The sequence below is a fragment of the Fringilla coelebs genome, assembly GCF_963513975.1.
Source record: "Fringilla coelebs genome assembly, chromosome: 2".
Classification (NCBI taxonomy): Eukaryota; Metazoa; Chordata; class Aves; order Passeriformes; family Fringillidae; genus Fringilla; species Fringilla coelebs.
In genome coordinates, this window is record NC_140029.1 from 35,558,256 (window position 1) to 35,581,237 (window position 22,982).

The window sequence follows — 22,982 nt, forward strand, 5'->3', positions numbered from 1 at the left end:
CACAGAGTGGGTTCAAACCACCTGGGTTTCACTACAAAAAATTGTTCACATCTAAGCCTGCCCTCCAGACTCTATGATCAATGGTGAAAGACAGTCACATTGAGGGCAGCCCAGCTGTCCTAGAATGCTCTTCTGGCATTAGATGAAACATCCTTTAAAGGTTCCAGTCTATCTTTAATACCTGTACAGAGGGAATTTGTATGGCTCTATATTCAAGCTAGGTTGGTTAAAGTGATACCAAACCATACTGTTAGTCATTCTAGTAAGATATCAAAGAAATGAATACTACCATACAAAAAAATTTATGAAAGCTATTTTTATTACAACATTTCCAATAATGTTCTGAAAGGTGAGTTTTTATTTTTTAAGTTTAAGGAGAACCATCTGATATGAATTAAACAAGCTTACTATTTGAACAAAAGAGATGCCTTTAATTTAATTTCTAAAACCTGTATACTTCTTATTCTCTAGGGATTGAATCTGTTAAAAGTGAAGTATTTAATTATATTTTGAACTGTAATGGAAAAAAGCATGACCTAAAATTCCAGAAGACTAGAAAGTTAATGTTTGGAGGAAGAGATACTCTGTATTGCATTCTTGGTGTGTATTTCTCAAAAACATCCAACTTCAAGGCATAAAAAGGCAGTGACACATCCATGTTAGCATACCTGAGATCAAGGAAGCCCCATGTGAGTGCTTTGAGAAACCTCACTGTTTTTTTTCTCGAGTCCTGTGTTCAGTTTTGGGCCCCTCATGACAAGAAAGAGATTGAGGTGTTGGACCATGACCAGAGGAGGGCAACAATGCTGGTGGTGGATCTGGAGCAAAGTCTGATGAGGAGCAGCTAAGGAGCTTGGGGTGTTTAGTCTGAAGAAAAGGAGGCTCAGGGAAGACCTCATTCTCTTCACAACTCCCTGACAGGGAGGCTGTAGCAAGGCAAGAGGACTTGGTCTTCTCCCAGGTATCAAGCTAAATCATCAGAGAAGATCTTGGAAATGCTTCAAGTTGTGCCAGGGGAGGTTTAAATTAAATATTAGGAAAAATGTCTTTGCAAGAGTTGTCAAGCATTGGAGCAGGCTGCCCAGGGAAATGGTTGAGTCACCACCCCTGGAGGCATTTAAAAGACATGTGGATGTGGCACTTGGGGACATGGTTTAGTGGTGGACTTGGCAGGCTGAGTTAATGGTTAGACTCAGATGATCTTAGAGGTCTTCTCAAGCCTAAACAATCATGTGATTCTCTGCCTGAGTGAAAATGTGTCAGTTCCAATATAAACAAAATAATGAAAATAGTTACAGTGAAAAGGGTTTCTGGAAGTTACGTGGGACAGATTTTGCTGGGAAACATTATTCCTCTGATGTTTTACTATCTAAAGACAGGGAGATCAGTTTTGGGAGAAACAAAGCCCATCACAAATGCAACCTACTTAAGAAATCATGATTCCCAATGATAAAAAAAAATGTCTCTACTACCAGATATGAGTTGTTTCTCATCTACATAGTGTAAACATTCTCTCTTAATTTCCTCTGTTGGCCACTGGTATCTGTACCAGTACAAGCATTTAGAGATTGAGAGACCTGTGAATTTCCTTGAAATAAACTTTTTTTTTGGATTTTACTTTGGAATAAATGGAAGGAAATAAATAATATGGAATAAATGGAAGGAAAATAAATAATGGATAAATGGAAGGAAATAAATGGAAGGAAAATTTTTATTATAATGTTTAAAGATTAAGCAACTCATACCGAAAGTATCTTAAGCCCTCACCATCTGCAGCTGAGAGAGGTTCAGAATCACCACAGCAAGGAGCTGGACAGACACAGCCAGGCAGAGCAGAGTGAGGCTCACAGCAGTGAGCAGTAAACATTCAGCTTTCTCATCGCCATGACCATAAATCTGGGAACTCTCAGACAGGATTTTGACACTTATCTGTATCATTGCTTTGGAGGCTCAAATAAGGCCAAGTTTCACCATTGCCACCTCTGTCCTCGCATGCACAGCTAAATCTTCCCTTCAGCTGTGAGGGACTGTGATGGGCTTGCTCTGCAGAGCTGGAGTGATGGGAGAGGAGAGCTGAGGCACACATTTGATCCCCTGCCAGGCTCAGGACAGCGCCCTACTTCTTCAGCCCTCGCGCTAACCACCAGGCTATTATCTGAAATCGGGTCAGGACACCACTTCCTCCTCTTGTGGGCCAGGTTTTGGAATGAAACTGTGTCATGCTCTGGGCTTTCATCAGTAGGGGTGACAAGTCTGTGAATGTCACAGAGGTTTCAGCTTGAGATGAGCACATATGAGGCCCCATATGCAGACCAGTTCCATCCCACAGTGATGGGTCAAGTCCAGCCTCTCACCCACCACCACTTCCAAGTCCTTTCCAGCCAGGCTGCTCTGGATCTGTTTAGCCCCTTAAATGCCAAGTTACAAAGCATGCCATGAAGACTATCCTCTTTCACTTGTTTTTATATGCCATCATCTGCTTATTCTCACTTTGGATAGCTACATTGTGTGAGGTGTTAACTTGTGTGTGTTTTAGTCACAGAGAAAAAAAAAAGTTAATTTTCAGTATGATTCACCTCAGCCATGAATCATTTACATAAGTAAAAGTCAAGCAGACACAGAAGTGCCTGTTTGTCCCCAAGGGCTAAGGTCAGATACCTCAAAACATGGGGGTCTCCTCATGGCACCTGCTGATGTCTTCATTAAGTCAGAAGTACCTTTTCCTGCGTGTTTAAAATAGTCAGTGTGATCTCCTATATTCATAACCATTAGGGTAAGAAAATTGAGCACTGAGGCACTGTTTAGCCACAATGGTGTGCAATGTTGCCATTCTGCCTGGCTCCTCTGCACAGACCAGAAGCTTGTGCATCCCAAGGGATCAGTTTTAGTACAATTCCTTTGTGAAGAGAACTAATGAATGTATATAAGCAATCACTATCTCCAAAGAAGCAAGTATTTGAGCAGACTAAAACAACATATAAGCTCTAAAATTGTGAATTAGAGAGTAGGATCAAAGGGATGGGGTTTGCACTATTCCCAGTTTAACAGAAAAGAGGTTTTCAGCTAAAATGAAAGGTGCATTAGAAACTAATAAAATGTGAAGATTGCTACAGGCACTCGAGTAATGCCTTCAAAGAGGTAAGATACTTATGGCAATACAAGGACTCCTTTTTCTTCTTGCCTCTATGATATTAAATCAAGGTGAGGAAATGGATTTCTAGAAAATTTCTCAAAGCACTGGCTTCTAAATTACAGAAAAATATTCTTCTTTCCACCCCTGTACCAAGAAAAAACAAAACAAAGCATTTGGCTGTTCAGAGGTTGGAGAAGGATCCATTCATGGTGAGAAATTATGGGTGAATAAATTATAATTTCTCATACCAGGCTGATCTTATATATATTTTGAGAGTGTGTAGACTCAGGTATGTGAATAGAGGGAAGGGAGAATTGATAACAAGGTGGGCCTAATCCAATTAGAATAGTGACTAAATTCCTAAAATGTTTTTGTGTGTTGGTGTGATTCTTGGGGCTGTCCTGAGCAGGACTAGGAGCTGGATTTTGATGATCCTTGTAAGTCCCTTTGAACTGAGGATATTCTATGATTTTTCAAAGAATTAACTCATAATTAATCATAGAATCTGGCAGAAAAGCTTACTTCACTGGCACTGGTGCTCCAGAAGCTTTTTGTTTATTTTTATTTTTTCCTTTATGCTTCTCTCGTTTTGTTTTTCTCGTTTCCCGTTCGCAGTGTCAGAAGTGACACACGGGGTTTGAAGGGATGTGTTTTCCCGGGCAGCCGGGACGGGAGCGGCGGCGGCGGCGGCGGCGGCGGCTCGGTGCGTGCGCGGCTGCCCTCCGGTGGGGACGGACCGGCCCTGCCGACCGACTGCGGGACGGACCGGCTCCCTCGGAGTGCTGCTGCTGCTGCTGACAGTGCCAGGTGATCCAACAAAAACTAACCATGGAGAGAGTGAAATTGTCGGCTTCCCCCCCCCTTTTTTTTGGCACGTTCTGAGTATAGTAGTGATGAATGCAAGAGAGTACAGAGATAAATAAAGCTGGACAAAGGGATTTTGGAAAGAACAAGTAAAGAAAGAAAAAAATAAGAGATGGAAAAAGTAGCAGACTACATGCTTCTCCTGTTTCCACTGCTCGTTGTATACACTGATGGTGGAAGATGTATTTCTGGCAGTCTAAGAGGTAGAGAAGTGTACCATCATCCTTTTACAGACAAAGAATGTCAGACTCAGCCTCATTTCTCATCAGCCTTCTCTGCTTGTTTGCATCAGCCCTGACTCACTTCCAGCATAGCAGCCCAACAGAGTGTCATCAGTATTACTTTGCAGGTTGAGCACTGGTAAATTTGGCTCGTATTTGCAGCTGATAATTGGATAGAGACATAAGTGTGACCCATCGTGAACTTCCTCTCAAAAAAATGATCAGTTGCCATGAAATGCCAGACTAACACAGGACTGAAATGTTGCACAGGGCAATGGAGTCACTGGGGGAAGGTAGGCAGCAGCATGACAGTTTTCTCACTGTTGTCTCATCTTCACTCACCCCTTCCACACAACTGCATCTCTGTTACCGCTCCCACTTACCATCTCATCAGATGTGTACATCACCCTATCCACTCACTTTGCTCTTATCGCCTTCTTGGGCTGATGGGGAGATGGAAAATCTACTCTGTGAATGAAAGAAAAAAATTCAACAGTGTCTATTGCAAAATAGACTCATTTAGCTTTTCAAATCCCTGCCATCCTTGTGACTTTCCTGTTCCGAAGACAAAGCTAGGTGAGGAATCCTGAGACAGCAGTTTGCCACCAGAGAGTGCTTATCTGCTGTCCTCCGGCAGAAGTCTCCCCCTTACTCTTCTCCCTTTAAAAATGCTAGGTCTGCTCTCCAGTGGTGCCAGGAATTATGAAGTGGCTGTTTTCAAATTCCCTTAATGTCAAGACAAACACTTTCTAAGCACAGGTAGAGCTGTCACTAACCCTTCCACAGCTACATGAAGTAGTTTCTATTAGGTTTGTGGGGAGTGGAGCTTCCCTTTTTAGTGGAGTAAATAGAAACAGACCCTTGGATATTCTGTCTCCAACCTCCACCAAATGTTCCAATGCAAAGGTAAATGCTCATAGAGAAGGGACAAAGTTTTGTCAGTAGCAGAAGTTACTTTATATGCTCTCACATCGCCCTTCCCATTAAGAACCCCATCACGTTCAAAGCACACGATGTCCAGTACCCAAGCAATAATTTAAGAACTTTTCCTCACACTTTTTCCAAAACATGCCTCTTGGCTGACTGCACACTTCTAACTATGTTTGTCTCCAGATCAGAATTTATTTCCCCTGGGGCTTTTTCAGAATATTGGTTGCTCCAGTATTTCCACAGGAGGATTCTAGCAGAAATATACAGCCCTCCAGTATTCAAAGCATGCTCCTGCTAATTTCAGTTGCAGCTGTGTGTTTCAACACTTCTGCAAATGAGACCACAAGGGCATCAGTCAGTCAGACAGAGAATGAGGAACAGTCACTCAGTGACCACCTGTGAAAAATCTTGTTTAAGGAACTCTACAGCAAAGGCTAGGGCAGTCTGGAAATTTTTTGACCAAATAGAGCTTTGTCAAAACCACAGTTTGAGGAGACCAGCATGTTCTCCTTCAAATATTTCAGACTGAACAAACTGTTATGAAACTGAAAATTATGCCGGGGGGAACTGAGCTTAGACTTCCAAAAGGGCTGCTGGCTTCTGAGCCAGGGAAATTGAAAGTGGAACTCTCTAGATTCAAAGGAGCTCATCGAGACTCCTCCCTAGGCTGAGAAGCTTTGGGAAGCAAGTAGCCTAAGCACAGTCTGGAGAATTCACATACATGTTTTGGTACAGGACTTCCCACAGCCATTGGAATAACTGACATTCATCAGGACTAGATACAGGATCTGTAGACTGGCCAAAAAAAGATTTAGTAGAAGTGGTTTTAAGTAAAAACTGAAACAACTCTAGCCATAAAAGAAGAAAAGAAAAATCAACATCTGTGGAAAGTAAATATGACTTTTCAGCCAGCTCTCACTGACAGAAAGGCAATGCAATTCTGATTCAAACAGGACACTCTAATGTCTCTTCTTGCATGTTCTCCCTCATTTACTACTTCCTTTCAACATTTCTGAGATATATTTCTGGCCTTCAGCTTAAAACACTTTCCATCAATATCCTATTTTCCACAGGATGAAGTATCTTCCTTCTATCCACTTAGGGAACTGAGGAGGCAGGCAGGAAAAAAGTCAAAGGAAACTTGCAGGAGAGTGAATGAAGATTATTACTTGGCCACATGGTTTGATTCAATTTACACTCTTAGGCTTGAGGTCATGCAGTACCTGATGACTACTAGCAGCTTGCTGTGCTTAACTGGAACCTGCCCTGCTCAGCACATAAATGTTTGCTGATCCTGTTGAAGCACACACTGAGGACCCTGTGTTTCATTAGCACTCGGGAAATGAACACCCTTCCTTCCCCAGCAGGACATTTTCTGACCCACCAGTTTCAGTCCTTTCTCTGCCTCTCACATCTCCTGCTTTCTTATCAGAGAATCAGGCAGGGGAAAGGGATCATTTAGGAGACCTGTACTTCATCCTGCTCAAAGAAGGATCAACACTGAATTCAGACTATGTTGCTCAGAGATTTATCCAAAAAAGTGCTGGAAATCTGTGCACAACCTGTGTCAGTGGCTGACTGCACTCCCCATGGTGTGGCTCTTCCCTCACTTCCTGCTCAGATTTTGGCTAACACATGGCTCAAGCTCTGTGTTATTCCCTGATGTATGCTGGGCTCACTGCTGTTTGGCCAAGCAAAGGCAACATGTGTGCCTGACACAGTGGCCAGAAAGGACTAAAGGTGCTTATGCACCTTTATGTCACCTGCAGCCTGCTGTCTGGCTCCTGCAGCCATCATCTCTGCCTGTTGCTTGTCTGGCAAAACCTGCTGACTCCTGGTGATGGTGCAGACCAAATGTCCAAGCTGGAAGGTGTCAGCTTGCCCAAACAATTTTTGAAGTGGCTGCAGCAGCAGCTGGATTGGTGAGGCTTTCATGCCTCACAGTGTGACACCTGTGCCATGGCAGAGAAGGAAGAACCAGAGCTCTTCCCAGCAGCTGTGTTTTGCTTATAAGTACATGGATTCTGAGTTGTGAGCTACAAATAAGAGATCTTGTGAATTAGAAATCAATCAATTAAATCCTAGCTAAGGTCTCTCCTGTTCCTGCCATCCAGCTCCAAGTTTAATTTGTTTTCCCCATCACTGCTGGGATCTGTGTAACCTGCAAACTACATGAGAGTCTTTTTACATCAAATATCTAGCTTCCCTCTTCCCTGTATTTGCATCAGCTTCCTTCTCACTGCTGTTTGGACTGACCTTGAAAAACAAGCTTAGACCTTACTGATGTAATCCAGACACAAAACTGCTAGGAATATTTTCCTCTTCTTTTTGAAAGTTCCATAGAGGTAGAATATGCTTAACATGAGAAAGCATAAAACATTGTTCAAAAGCATATACCCTGTGAGAGTCCAGAAGAAAGAGAGGAAGGTAGAAAGAAAACTCTTTTTAAAACAAAGGAAAACTCACATTATACACATTTCTTCTTTCAAAGCAAAACCTCTAGTCCTTTCCAAAGAAAAGGCAGCCAAAATTTTAAAATAAATTCCAAAGAACGCATTTTTCCTAACCTCATCTTTAGAAGAGTAGAACTTTGAGGGCTAAAGACAACCCAAGATAATTCAACCTGAGACACAAACCAGAGATACAGAAACTGTCAGCTCCAGCACTATAAGCTTGGCAAAACTATGGGACCTCTGAAATGAGTCTTAAATTGGCAAATGCTGAGCAATGAGGAACAGTAAGATACAGGAGCATCACTTAATGAATATACTCTGTATGTTGGCAGGGTGTGTGACTGTTCATCATATAAAAGAGATGAGATGCACATTACATTAAATACATTACATTCAAAGCAGCTATATGCCTGTCAACTGAACATTATTAAAAAGGAAAGAATGATACAACTTCACACTTTCTGTTAAAATGTACTGGAAAGAAAAAGTCCCTCGTGGTGCTACTTAACACCACGTGAAAAGGAACCAGAATATGCACAAAGTTTGTTGCATTTGCAGAAACCTCTCTTAAATGCTAGACATCCTTGATAAAAATGTAGAATATTGTATGAACCAACTAGATACTAATTATTGCCTATCACACTTATTTAAATATCTCCCAAATGCAGAATGCTTCACTAACTCCCACTCACTGAAGCATATGCGTGATGGTGGTCTGGATGCACTTTGCTGCCTTCTGTATCACCAGCTTGTTAGCAGAATGATTGGGGATGAACTATTCTCCTTTTGATTCTTTATGCTTTGATCAGAAAATGCTGATCTGTTAAAACTCAACTTTGTGCACAAGCAGGTTAATTTTGAAAAGACAAGTTTTCTCATGAAGCCAGTAAAAAGCTAATCTGACAGCAACAAAATTGCTGGATTTGTCAGTAGAAATATCTGAAGAGTCTGTCAGCTTGCACTCTGCACTCGTGGGAGTTCTCATGGTTCACAGAAACACGCTTCATGCTTTTTGTGAAGAAATTGAAGTTCAGTTTCAACCTTCTAAGGAAGGGAATACCTTTGAAAATGTTTACTTTCAGAAGACAGAAGTTTACCTCCAAGCCAAATCATGCACCAGACCCTTTCCAAATGTCTACACTTTGCACATTTGTCAGCAGCAGAAGGAAGAAATACAGCCTGGGAAATGGCTAAAGCTAAGCACACACAAGCCCACCAAAACCACTGGGGAAGCTTACACAATAAAAGTTAGATTTGCAAGTTTAGCTACCAAGTCTCTGGGAAAGTAACAGTAACAACATCGTTTCTCCTATAATCAGACAATGCTAAAATCAACAAACTTTTGATGAGAGATTCTGGGCATAATTAATGAACTTCAGTAATAACAGACAACTCGCTGCATGCTAACAGTTGTTTTACCTATATGCAGCATTATACAGCCTTGGTTAAATGGATGGCTCCTGTATAGGATTTAAAATGCCTTCTTGGCAAATTCAGCACATCAAAGTTCAATCATAATAATAATAAAGACCAAAAAAAAAAAAAAGAAAAAGAAAAAGCTGCAGCTTCAGCCCCACAACATATAAAGACATTTTAAAAAAGGAGTACTTGCAGATATTTTGAAGCTGTCATTAAACCTCACAAATATCTCAGTGTAGCAATCCAAAACACATATGCTTATTGCTGAAATGGCTTCCTGAAGCCCAGAGAAGATGAAATAATTGTTTCACTAGTTTACCATGCTTTATAATTATGAGTTTCATTAGTTTACCATGCTTTATAATTATGAGTTCCAAATCTCTTTTATTTATTATCTATCACCATGAGAAATCAATCAGATCCCAATTCATAAAAACAGACAAGGAAACTGCAATATGCAGAGCATCTTTTCTTTACTAAGTGAGCTTATATAACACAATTCTCAGGTCCTAAAAAATATTTTTCAAATAAAGTACAATTCATTACTTGGGTTTTAGTTTTTATCTATTCCTATAGCACCTCAATGCTTCTTTAAGATTAGGGGAAAAAGTATAATAGCTCCTTTGACCATAAAATATTTGGGATAAAAAAAGGCATAAATACTACCTGCTGAACAAAGCAGCCAGACAAAAGAAAAGGAAAAAGGACATCTGTTTATTCTTTCTACAGATCTGAATATTTTTGTAAAACAAAGTTAAGCATTACATTCAAAACCGCAGAAAAAGCCTCTGAGATACAAATGGATTTCCTTGGTTTAATGGCTGGTCCCAGATCTATTGGATTTTTCTTCTTACTGTATTCCATAGAATGGATCATGGCAAGAAGCGAGGGGAATATAAAAAATATGTATGAAGCAGTATTTCCATTGGATAAACCGCTCAAAAGAAGATAAAATTCTACTCCTAAATGCTCAAGACCAATGTGTGCATACATACTCTCAAATATATACAGATATGTCTACATACTGTATATATATACACATATCTGTATATGACTGCAGAAATTATGGAGCCAGAAATACAATTCGAACCATGGCATTGTGTCTAATCTCACTGTGCTTCTTCCTGTGCCAGCCTTGCTTACATAGAAGTGTTCCTTGACAAGTAGCAATGCTTTGAAGATTGAGCTGTTGAAGTGTTTTACACGTCCTTTTTCCAGTAAAATTAATTCTAATTAGTAAATGCTAATAGATTGTAATAATGTATTTGCTTTTTGTTCACAGGGAAGAAGCAAGACAGTGGCTACAATTCTGTATACTTGTTTTAATTATCTCAGACATTTAGAATTTTTCCTTCCCCAGTATCTCTGGGGAAAGAAAAAAACCCCAAAACTCAGAACATGACAACTAGCAATTTCATTTTGGGGTGAGGAATCTACTGTTTGATGTTTTTACTCCACACTTTATATATTAAATACTTTACTGATGAAATAATGCAAATCTAGGATACAATTTATTTTTTAGATTTCCTTTTCAATTGATAACAATTTCACAGCCTGTGGTCCTGGTCATGCTGTTATTTTTGGTCAACTCCTCCTTTGGTTTGCCATATGGGTAACAAATTGTTTCAAAGCCAAAACCTCAGTTTTATAGTTGTTATCTAGAGTGTCCCATTGTCTAAAATAAATTGGCTTTCTGGTAATCACATGGTGGTTATGTCACAAGTATGTCTGGTATGTTTCCTGTTTTGGGTTTGCATATTAAAGGGAACAAAATTCTTAGAAGCCTGTGGTGAATTGGGAGAGGCTGAATTGGTAGCTTTATTACAATTCAATATTTTTTCTGACAAAGGCATAGGTAGAGAAGAAAATGGCATTAAGCATAAAAACAGAAATGAAGGGCTTCAGAGGAGTCTTACTGCACCAAAAAAAGTACCATCTCCATCCAAGGATATTTTAGCCCTTCTTCGTGGTATTGTAAGTTGAAGTTCATCCCCTTCTTCTAATTTTGCAATGCCTGGCAAAAGATTTGGGATATTTTTAAGTTAATATCTCAAACACACTACTTTATAAATGGTACTCAAAAGTCATTATGTGTCATCTTCCAAATGTAAGCACGGCTTGTTACTTGTGATGAGTGTTTTATCTTTAGGTACAATCTTAGAGTTTACAGCCTATCCAAAGCTGACACTTAACATCCTCTGTGAAGATGGACCTAATTTCCACACTGCACTTCAGCAAACACAGCAAAATTTCTAACAGTGGTGTACCCAGGTTCCTCATGTTATGGTGATGAGACGGTCAAAATCAGCATTGAGTACTACTGGCCCCAGACTACTCTGTTCCCACACTTCTGGAGGAGGTCTTATGAGCTTTACCAACATAATGAAGTTACCACACATCAGCTGATCCACTGCAACTGCAGAGCACAAAAGTTTGCCTCCTACCAGACACACATCAGCTGATATGATAACCAAGAACACGTTGCTTTTGAGGTGCAGCTGCTGAGCTGAGAACACATCTAATATCTGCTGTGACACAGCCCAACAGCATGAGAGAGAGCAGTCAGAACTTTTATTTCCAGGTGAAAACAGAACAGTGGGAATTTGGGAGGCAGGAATTGTGAAGTGGCAAGACAGAGATCCTAGTTAGGAAAGGGGAGCAGTAACACAAAGGTAAAATCAGAATATAGATGAAATTGGAGATGAAATTGAAGAATATAGATGAATTGAATTCTGGTTATGTTGCCAGAATGAGTGACTGAAGGGGCAAAAAATCAAAGGAAATGTTTGGACAGCCTCAATTGCCAGGACAATGTATCTAGTCAGTTAGTTTGCTAGCTAGCTAGCTAGTCGGAATTTTTTTTATTGGGAAAAAAATAGCTGCCTGCCACATCCCATTTGTTTAACGTCATTACTTGCTGACGGTCAACTCAATCCCTCAGTGTCACCCACTTTTTCATAAGGCATTGGAAAAAAAATCTTGCTGGAAAATAACCAAAGAGAAAACCCTCAAATCCACCATTTAGGTGGAAAGACAGACAGATAAGAGATGATGTATGGGGTTTTATAGGCCTCGACACTAATTCCTTAAATGCTACTGCAGGAATATACACATATATTGACCATGGAGCCTGCTGGACTTGCATTAAATATTTTAATTTATCTTTCTTGTGTTGTTTCTAATTTTTGCAGTCATAAAGACCACCTTATAGGAATTAACTGTTTTTCATCAACCAAAGACTAAAAATCCAGTAGCCTTTATAAGGAGTAGAAATACCACAGTAAGGTATGCAACTATCGGATGGCTAAAATCCACACATGACATCTGAAAGGAGAATATAGCACTTTAATAGTTTCTTGGGATGACTAAATGTGGAATTCAACTCCTAAGTTAAACTGAGTTCTTCAGTGAGGACAGTAGGTATTCCTCTTGCCCACTTCAGGGATCTACCTGAAAGCACCAAAATATCTAACCATATTACAGAGGCAATGGAGAGAGCAAAATTGTTCAGATCACCAAGCAGTCTCCAATTGCGGATACTTCATATAAAACTGTACTTTCTGAAAGTAATCTGTAATTTTTCAGTTAGCCAGATCCATGAATGCAGACCCTGTTCTTTATGACTGGTACAATACAATTGCCCAGCACTAAAGATTCTATTTGATACAGCTTATTTGCAAACAAAGAAAAGGAAAATGCAGATATTTACCAGCAGTATAGCAAGAATTATTTGGATAAGACTGTGGCATATTTTGGATGCAGCGAAACAATGTCACCAAGCTGAGATCATCACCAAACACATGAGCCTTCTTCCTCTGTATTAGGTGCCCCATAGCAAATGTTGTGTCTGTATATAAAACCTACAGAAAGAAGAGGTGAAAACTTTAAACTTATTGTTAAAAAATCCCTACAAAAGTCAGGTGCTGAATGAATTGAGCTTTCTCACCTGGCCATATATGAAAAAATAACCTGTTTCTTTGATCACTATTTTATTTCCTTGTTCTTCCAGAGCTGTTCCACGTTTAAAGCTCAGGAGCCAAGGGACAATGCTTGAGTCATCTAAAAGACAAAATAATTTTGGGTGATTGGAAATGTTTTTTTCTTCATTTTCACCTGCCAAAAAATAATAAAGACTGACTTCTAGATAGAACTTCCAGTCTCCCTAGATGGATTTCCCCATTGGAAAGATGATATTTGCAAGAGCCATCCAGATACAGGGACCTCTCAGATGCAGGGATCTCCTTGGGTGATTTTTTGTTTTTGTTTTTTTTTTTGGTTTGTTTGTTTTTTGTGGGTTTTTTGTTTTGTTTTTTGTTTGTTTGCTTGTTTGTTGTTGGGTTTTTAAAAAATGTATTTACTCATTTTATTTTCAAATTTACTGTGAAAACTCCGTTACTGCTTTGAACTTAAGTAGAATTTGTTGAAACAATTATCCCATGGAATAGCTAACTATAAATCATGGCACATATTCTTACCTTTCTGTTGGATATCACTTTTGCTGTCAGCAATCAATTGCAAGCAGGCCTGCAGCACTGCAAAGTGAAAGCATTTTGAAACCAAAGTCAGTAATAGAATAAATTTATGAAACAGCTTTAAGGAAAAAAAAAGTCATGGAAGAAATCTCTCAGTCTCGCCACTTAATTTAAACCAGAACATATTAGTTTTAACACAGATTTTACTCATATGTACAAAATGAAAATTCCTGTCACAGCATATACTAGATGACTTTCAGAGAGTCAAGTGAGAGGCCTCAGGTAGCAGCACAAGTAACACTTGCTTGTTTTCATATCTGGCCCTTATACAATTATGTAGCAGTAAGTCAAATGAGCTAGAAATCATTAGGTCAATTAGGCTTATTAATTTTCTAAGCAAAAGCTTGAAAAAAGCCCCAATCCCACCAATAGACAGCAGATTTTCTAAATATGTTTGACATATTATTTAGAGAAATTACTTTTTATTTACAGTTGCTGTAAAATATTAGTCACACATACTTTCATAATAAATTCTCAAAGGCCATATACATGTATTTTCAATATGTTTTCAGATACCTACACTAGATCAACCTATACTAAGAGGGAAAATAGAGAGAGTTAGCAAATTAATCCAGACTTAGCAAATTAATGCACACATAACAAATAACTTGGTATCTGTCAAAATGTGTTGCTAAGATCTGTAAAGATTGGTGACACTAATGAGAAATTAGGTATTTGCTCAGAAAAAAACCTGCAGAATGTTAAAACCTAAATTTGCAAGTGAAACAAAGATCTTGCAAAAAAACCCTGCTAAGCATAAGTGTCAGGCAACAGGATAAAAGGAAAAAAAAATAGCTGCATTTGCTCAGAGCAGAGTTTAATAGAAACATCTGGTTCTCATGCCACTTTGAAGGATGGCAAACCAAGTAGTAATATTTACTGCACATGACAGAAATTAATAAAATGAATTTATTAAGAGTCCAGAGAAGAAAATTCTGCCCTGGATTGCTCCATTTTGTTTACCACTTTTCACAAAAGAAGGCTGTGGATTAGATTTGGCCACACAGATTTTGCTATAACGGGGAATGCCATGGATATGTGAGATTATGTTTCTGCATCTGTCAGTGGTACCCACATGGGCAACCAAGCGTCCAGTGACACAAATCTCTTTCTGCACAGCAGGTAGCCAGAGGATTTGGGTGGAAAGAAGTCTCTTTATGCTTCTAAGTCTCCTTTTTCAGGGGTCCTTCTTGAAAACAGCAGAAGAGGGCTGGATGCTCACCAGCACCCAGCAGTGCCAACTGCTGAGAAGGCAATCCACAGAAGGATTCAAGTGCACATCTGGGAGTGCACCAATTCCAGGATGATCACACAACCTGCAAGCCCTCATGGTAATAGGAATTCTATAATCCAAACTCCTGTCTCCCACACTGAAATGTGTCCTTGAGTCTTATCAATACACATCAATAATGTGCTACAATTTACAGATTTTTCAAACCAAGAATTTAAAGGAATCTGAATTATCTACCTTCTGGTAAGAAATAAAAAACCTCAAGCCCACATAAAATTAATAAAGGTATTATACTTCATACATTTTTCTATCACACTTTTGAGCAAAATAATATTCTGGAAAATAAACTTCTAAATAAAATGAAAATGAGATTTTATGGAGACACACAACACAGCACATCAGGCAATAAATTTCACAAGTTATTAATTCATTTTGGAACAAAATGCCTTCCTAGTGAAGGGAATTTGGTGGTCACCTAGTATTTCAGTAAGCTAAAACAAAATTTTAATTCTTGCTTTTGGAAGAACTCATTAATGTGGGCACAAGATTTTTCACTAACCAAACGAGAGGATTTGTGATGATTCCCACTAACCAACTGCTATCCAGCTGTGTGCCCGTGAGCAGTGTCTACAAGCAGTGAAAGCTGTGGCTGCTTTAGCTACTCTTGTGGCTAAACTTGCTCTGCAAACTCGGTGGGCATTCTTCAAACTATCCTAATTCTCAGCTTTCAGGTGTGGATTTCTGTTTCAGCTGGTTGCAGCCCTGGAATTCTAGTCAGCATTGCTGAGAACTGTTCACAGTAATCAAAATCTGCGAGGTCAGGACAGTTTGAGATCATCTCCATCTTTTTTAAAAAAACATACCAACTCTACTTCACTCTACAGACATCAGATATGCACTTATCTCTAAAAAAAGATCTGTCTCTTTTCTTTTAATATATGCAGATAGGAGCAAGACTCCACAGAAAATAGTAAGCTTGTTTTTGCAGAAAATACATGCAATTGTGTCCTTCAAGACAATAGAAACTAGCACAGTGGCCATTTTGCCTAAAGCTACAAAAGACAATATCTAAAAAAGTGCTTGAAGGATTGAACAACAATATGCTTCAAAGTATGTTCAGAAGCCAAAGTTGGCACCAACCTGTTTCCAGTATATACAAGTACTTTGACTTCAGTGGAACTATTTACATGCCTAAAATTAAGTAATTAAGTAAGTAATTAATACTACTAAGAAGGAGAAGTTATGGATATACAAAGTAAATTTTCTGGGTAAATTAACAAGAATTTTCAGTAAAAAGTAAATGTTGTTAAAAACCACCAGCAATTCTATTCCAAGAAGTACCCTCATCTTAAGTACAATATGAAGAATACATGTATTACAAAATACACATTGAATACTTGCTATTTAATGTATTTTAGCCCCGTTAAGTCCAACCTGAGCAACATCTTTGTAGTCTAAAAAACTTTTGATTAATAATGAAAGGAAAATACAGGATTAATACAATACATCTTGAAAATGTGTAAAAATACCTAGACTGAGTGTCACCATGAGATCTATCTGTTTAAAAGTGTCTCTAGAATGACAAAGCATGCCTCATCCTCTTGCAACTTTATATAATAGCTTTTCTTTGATGAACATCCTTTTTCTCAGCTGATTTTAATTGCTCTGCTGGCTCTGGGTTGGCAGAAGTTCATTTTGAAGTCTGCCTTATTCCATGAACAGAAGACCCAATTCTGAAGATGTTAGTCAGTCCAGACTTTATAAACCACAGCCAGCACATGAAATGATGTGTTCTCTACTGGCTGAGCAATGCAGTCACAATTAAAAAAAAAACCCTACTCTCTTTTGCTGAAGGACAGCAATCTAGATTTCTGCATATCTCCATGATTTAAGATATTACATTGGTAAAATAAAATTTTCCCTCACTTGCAAACTTGGTTATTTTTTAAATTGCATCATAATTTTAGTATTTTGCAATCTCACTTAATGATCCATCCAAACAAAATGTCAAATTTAATATTTGTGAGGTCATGTACAAAATTTAAAGTTTTGATATCTGAGGTCTGAGACATCTGTGCCCATTTTTGCTGAAATAAAACCTAGGAAAAACCCTAACCTTGAAAAAACAAAAACCAAAACCAAACCCAGACCTCCTTATCCAGGTTCCTTTTTTGTCTAGATCTGTTCTCTGTAGGCTTCCCAAAGCACATTTAAACACCAGACAATTTAATTTATAAACGACAAACATTTTCTGGAAACATTTGCAGTTTTTCTTCCCTTAACTTCTTGATTTCTCATCATAAGAGATCTCCTAGTTTTTGCTTGTGCAGTTTTAAAAACTGGTTTTCATGAACTCTATCATAGTAGAAACCAGGACAACAGGTTAATCTGGTGCTTTTTAATAGAGGTGTCTTTATATGGCATTAATTATGGATTCAGTCTGTCCCTGCATTAAAATGCCTTGATCATAGTTGCATGTATGACTAAGATCTAACAAACATTTTCAAAGAATTAGTAGCATTATTTCAGCCTTCACAGAATTGCCAATAACCTGTTACATTTACAAAAAACAAGGGAATTGTTTATGAGGAATTAGAACTTCTATCATACAGTATATAGCAGAATGTTAGGTTCAAAATTAAGAGCCTATTTGGTGTATTTTTGACTGTGCAGTGTTATACACAATACACAGCACTGTTTTATTCACTCATTCATTCAGAGAAATTCTTCATGTAAAATTGCAGGAATTGCATCAAGTACTTTTCTATCCTTTTTCACAGAAGGGTCTATTTCCTTCTGAGTTAGACTGTTGTCAGCAGAAACAAATAAGGATAACATATATTTTCAAGAAGTAGGCCTTTCTTTTTCCTTTTTAATTTGATTTTATGGTTTTTTTTCATATTTGACCTCTTCAAACAATAAAATATGAAGTACTGTGAATATTTGGTAAGTGAATTTTATATGTGACATTTGTTTAAGCTAGTTAAAAAATTCAAAGTTCATTAAAGTCAAGTACCACTTGTAAAACCTCTTGCCATCCCTCTGTCACAGGTACCTAAAGTAACAACATACACAGGCAAAACACTTCCAACCAACAAATGTACTAATTTTCCACTGCAGCAATTTTATTGAGAGCAAAGGCAAAATTCTAACACCATGCTTGGAAGGTAATAGTTACTTCCCATGGACACAACTGCTATTGGAGTAGAACCTGAAAATTGCTAGTAAAAAAACAAATTGCCAAATCACACGCCAGGTTACCCTGCCTCATTGATTTGTGGAATGACACAGAATTGCTCTTCAGCTCTTTCATACATGCAAGGAGTTGGGCAACCCCAGTACACCAAATTAAATGTAGTCCATGGGGACTCCAGTATGATCCCAGCATTTGTGCTTACAGAAGGCCTGATTCTCACCTCCCTAGGTCATGGGAACCAGATACCCACAATAATTATCAGAATGAGGCACTGAAAGAGTGTGAAAATGAGACTTGATGTTCAGACTTTGGCTTAGCCAATGGGACCTGAATTTTGTTCCTATGCTCAAGTGCACATGCAGCTTAGGAAGAAACACACAGGCAACGCAATCAATAACTGTGAATAGAATATAGAATTCGGGAGAGGTCTTTTGTTATGCACCAATTTTCCTCCACAGATGAAATTTGTAAAGAGAAAGACAAAAAGAAAAAGTACATCTGTTGTAACGTGTCCCAACGTGACATTTGCCTGAAGCGTGCGTTTCAAAATCACCCATTACCTCCCACTCATTGCATCAAGAACTCTGGTTCTGACTGCTGACTGTGCAGCTTTATTTGGAATTGATGCTTGAAACACTTCTCTTCAACCTACCCAAGCTGGAAATTTTTGCAAGACACAAAATGTGCAACTACTGATGACTAATAGTTTTATGCATCAGCGCAGACAAATGTAAACCCCATAAAAAAAGAAACAGCATTGTGTTAAATCCGCTTTCGTTCAATTGTCCTTTTAACTAAAATGCTTATTTGTGCCCACTTGTATGCATTAAAATGAAAATTCAGTATGCTTAAGAAAGGCTGTAGTGGGTCTAAAAAAAGAATGATGGGGCGTCCATTCCTAAAATTTGATTATTAAAGTCTAAAAACCCCAGAGCTAAACAATAACTGTATTTATAAACAAGATATTAGTTCTGTATTTTGCTCCTGCTCTCTGTTGAAGCATGAGAGAAGCAATTGGATACCAGTGACATTTCCATATATTAACTTTCTGAGGACTTGATCCATCCTTAGAAAGGAAACATCCTTAGAAAGAAACAGAAAGATCTGTTTCCAGATCTTAACTTTCTAAGGAATTCATACACATAAAAGTAAAATGATGGGTCAACAGTTAATTATGAAATCAAACTCTACTTTGAGACCTTGCTGAAGCAAACAGAAGAAAAGCAAGAACAGGCACCTCACTCAATACCCTGATTTATTTGTCATCAGAACAGAATGAGTGCCACACATCTGCAGGACAATTTGGAGACTGATGGGATTCTGGAAACCAGATATGAATGTCAAAAGATCAAAATGAAGGGCCTGTAATTCTATGTACATGACCACATAGTAGACTGGATTCAGCACCATGAACAACACCATGTTCTTCTATTTAACTCACTCTGCTAAAACAAAATTTAGCATTGATTAATAGGTTCGTGGTCATCAGTGAAATCTGATCTAAGAAAATATAATATGTTACTGAACTCTGAAAAGCTAAATTGTTTGTAACTAGAGCAAGGTAGAAAGCTAATTCTAACAGACAACCTTTAATATAAATGCAAGATTTGCAATTGACTTTTTTGCTTTTTTATATACAAAAATATGAGGTTCATGTTAGAAAACATTTTTGTTAAAGGTCAACTTATGTAGCTTTTCCCTTTAAAATGAATGTTCATATTCTGTGTTTTCTTTCATCCATACTAAACAACTTTAAAGCCAGCTGTTCCTTAAAAAAAATTTACAGAAATAAGTAGCTTAATTGAAATTTTATGTGGTAAATTACAGGTAAACAGGTATAATCAGAGGTGGCTACATAATGAGAAGAATCAAAAGTCTACTCAGAAGCAAAGCTGATGAGCCCCAGACCCCGCTCACCTCAAATGGCAATAAGACTAAAGATGAAAGCTATTGTGAAGGAAACCAGATCACTTGCCGAGTATTGATGCTCATTGATTTAAAATAGACATCTCCTTATTTTTTATGATATTTGTACTTCAGATCACTTGTTTTTATTTGGGAGTTCCTAGGGTGGAGAGGGCAGGGGAGCTCTGTGGTTCCTGTGGTAGGAAACAGGCTACAAGAAATACAATTTAAGCAATCATGACCTCAGTCCTGTTTGCGAAATCTTTCTTAGCCAAGATCTTGAATCAAAGACTGAAATAGAAATAGAATAAATCTCATATAAACCTATGGATTTTAAGTGATGTCCTAAATTAATGGGGTTTTTTTGAATATTGGAAGCAAGTGGAGCGATTATACTCTAGAATTTTAATTTCATTTAGATTACTAAAGCTCAAGTGAAATACATTTCATGTTAGTTGCTCACTGAGAAACACATTTTATGCAAAGCTGCATTTACTCTTTACCTATAATTTACTCCATTTCAACTTTTCTAAATAGTTTAAGACATCAGTTAAAATAATATAAAAGTATACATAAGAAGAGTGAACTGATTTAGCAACTTAGGAACATTTTAGTTACTCAGTGCAATTGGAGGATGTGTGCAAACTGGTATAATAAAATTCTGCATTTCATCTTATCAGGCCTCATTGTGTTTGGAAAAAGAAAGAAATGTAGGCATTTTATCCCCAAAGGAAAAAAATATATCCCATTAATATGTCAACTCTATAATCCACCTCAGAGGCCTTTTATGGAGCACGGTCTTCCGTGTTCTTTGCAGAACCTTTTAAAAAGGAGAACCATGACCAAAATAATCTTACTGGATAGGCATCCCTTTATTAATTTTACTATTTATAGGTTGTTTTAATGTAGAAATGATGCTAAACTTCTGAATTGCCTCTTTTGTCAGGTACAAGCCAGCCTTTCTTCTTAAAAGCTCCTATTTCCCTAAAGTTCTCATTACTTCTCTCTTTTTGGGTGAGCATGTTTCCCAGAAAAGTGAATTGGCATTTTTAATAATAGATTTCCCTCCCTACTTTGATCAGAGAGAATTGAACAGTTAAAAATCTGAATGATTTGAAGTTGCCTTTCTCAACTCTAACACATCATGCAGATTTGGGATCTAACATTCAAAGTTTAACCTGCAGATAGCATAAATATCTGGTACCTTAAACAGCATGTCCCTACTCATGGCAGGGTGGTTGGACTACATGGCCTTTAAAGAGCCCTTCAAAACCAAAATATTCTGTGATTTAATATTCTGTCCTTTAAGAGAAATGCCTATGGTTAACACCATTCATACACCAATAATTTTGAAAACCAGAATGGGCTCCGGGAGCACGGATCAACTGACAGGAGAAAGAAAGCACAAATCGGACACTCCAGCTCTTCTCTAGACAGCATCCAACAGCAGCACCCACTTCATCAGCTGGTATTTACCTTTTTCTTCTGTGTTGTCAACAGACCGCCTGCCCCTGTTTCTACTCCCGTTCCAGATTTCCTTCTGGGAGCTCTCAGCTGTGCCAGTACCAGCAAGCCTGCTCTCCTAACGAGGAGAAGCAACAGTGAGTGAGAGCAGCCCCACATTGGTCCATGCCCTGCAAGCCAAAACCCACCCCTCCAGCTTACCTGCCTGGAGCCAGCTGCAGACACTTGCAGGAAGGAGGAAACAGGGCTACCTGCTTTGTTTTCATCAGGGGACACGAGCGGTTGGTCTAGCGCAGACCTTGCCTGGATGCTGTAGATCAGCTCACTGCGCAGGGCTTCGAGTTCTGTTTTCAGGATGATAACATGGTAAAGAGACACTGCTGCAAGACAAGAGGACAGGAGCATTGCAAGCCACAGGAATGTGACAGGAAAAAGTCCCGTGGCGCCTGAAACAGCACCAGGGGGGGCAGAGGGAGAGGAGGCGGTATCCTTCTGTTGGATGACGTGCACACAGTCCACGGATTTCATCGCTGCTCTTTCCTTACTAAAGCCAGAGGGAGAGTTCAGCTGTCCCCTTCCGAGGTGCAATCCATGTTACCAGTTGCTCTCTGAAACTAAGGGCATCCAGAATAAGTGAACAAAACGCCCAGATCATTTCCTGTCATATGAAGCTGTTGATAGCACCATTAGACTTAATGTACAGAGTGAACATCTAAGATTCTGTCTTCCCTTTGTTTCCACCTCTCTGTGCTGCATTTTGGAAACGAATGCTTTCTCACAAGCTACCTTCCTCCTTTCACTTTCCACTGGTTATTTATGTGGCAGTTTGCTATAGCCATTTCCCATAATCTTTAAATTCAGGCACAGCCAATACCACCGGTGACTTTGAGCCTTATCTAGAAGTGCAGAAACCATGTGAAGTTTCCTGGCAGAAACCATGTAAAGTTTCCTGGCAGAATTTCATCCAGTGGTACTTAAAAGACATGTATGACAGGCATGTACCTCTGTGTGCGTAGGCATATAGATGTACTCTGTGTATACATTATATCATTTATGTTACCATGTTTATATTCATATCTAAAGTGCCAATATGCCTACAGAGGAGACAAATTATTAAAAATATTTTTTTTGTCCTTTTCTAAAAACAATAATGAAAAACATTCCCAGGTATGAGTCACAAATTACAGGTTTCTCAGTTGTATGAAGATGCTAATTCTGCAGTTCAGTTCATCAAACTAACTTGAAAAGGGACGGCATTTTATTAAACTTTTCTAATAAATACAGTCTCTCTGAAGAACTCAGGAACCTGAATTAATGCAAAAGGGAACATGAAGAAGCGCGGAGAGGAAATTTGGTGGGGTGGAACTAGAAGTGGTGAAAACTAGGGGATGGAAAAGAATGAGAGAGGGGGAAATAAGAATAGGGTAAAAGGGCAAATATTTATTTATAGAATTTAAAATTAAACACAACCCAAAACTTTAAACATGCAGGCTGACAACACTCAGGTGAATCCTGAGTTTATAAGTCTTTTCATCTTAAAACTCTATATTAGGAATTTCTTTCTTCTCTGTAACAGCAAGGATACCTAGACATCCAACACATATTCATGTGATATTTTTACTATCTCCTCACGC

General features: G+C 38.5%; 1 protein-coding gene across 1 annotated transcript; it reads right to left on the bottom strand.

Moving 5' to 3' along the window:
* Positions 1-10,719: 10,719 nt before the first annotated feature.
* On the bottom strand, positions 10,720-21,891 carry TNFSF13B (TNF superfamily member 13b). Its single transcript, XM_084227123.1, has 6 exons — positions 21,550-21,891; positions 21,361-21,466; positions 13,496-13,552; positions 12,967-13,079; positions 12,730-12,880; positions 10,720-11,034 (listed from the first exon to the last, which is right to left on the bottom strand). Exons 1-6 carry the CDS (start codon positions 21,874-21,876, stop codon positions 10,922-10,924), a joined length of 867 nt encoding a protein of 288 aa, XP_084083249.1. The 5' UTR covers positions 21,877-21,891; the 3' UTR covers positions 10,720-10,921.
* Positions 21,892-22,982: the final 1,091 nt, after the last annotated feature.

Coding starts and splice junctions, on each gene's coding strand:
- TNFSF13B (XM_084227123.1), bottom strand. CDS start 21,876: ATGAAATCCGTGGACTGTGTGCACGTCATCCAACAGAAGGATACCGCC. Junction 13,553..21,360: donor TGACAACACAGAAGAAAAAG/GTAAATACCAGC, acceptor TTCACTTTGCAG/TGCTGCAGGCCTGCTTGCAA. Junction 12,881..12,966: donor ATTTTTTCATATATGGCCAG/GTGAGAAAGCTC, acceptor TTCTTTCTGTAG/GTTTTATATACAGACACAAC.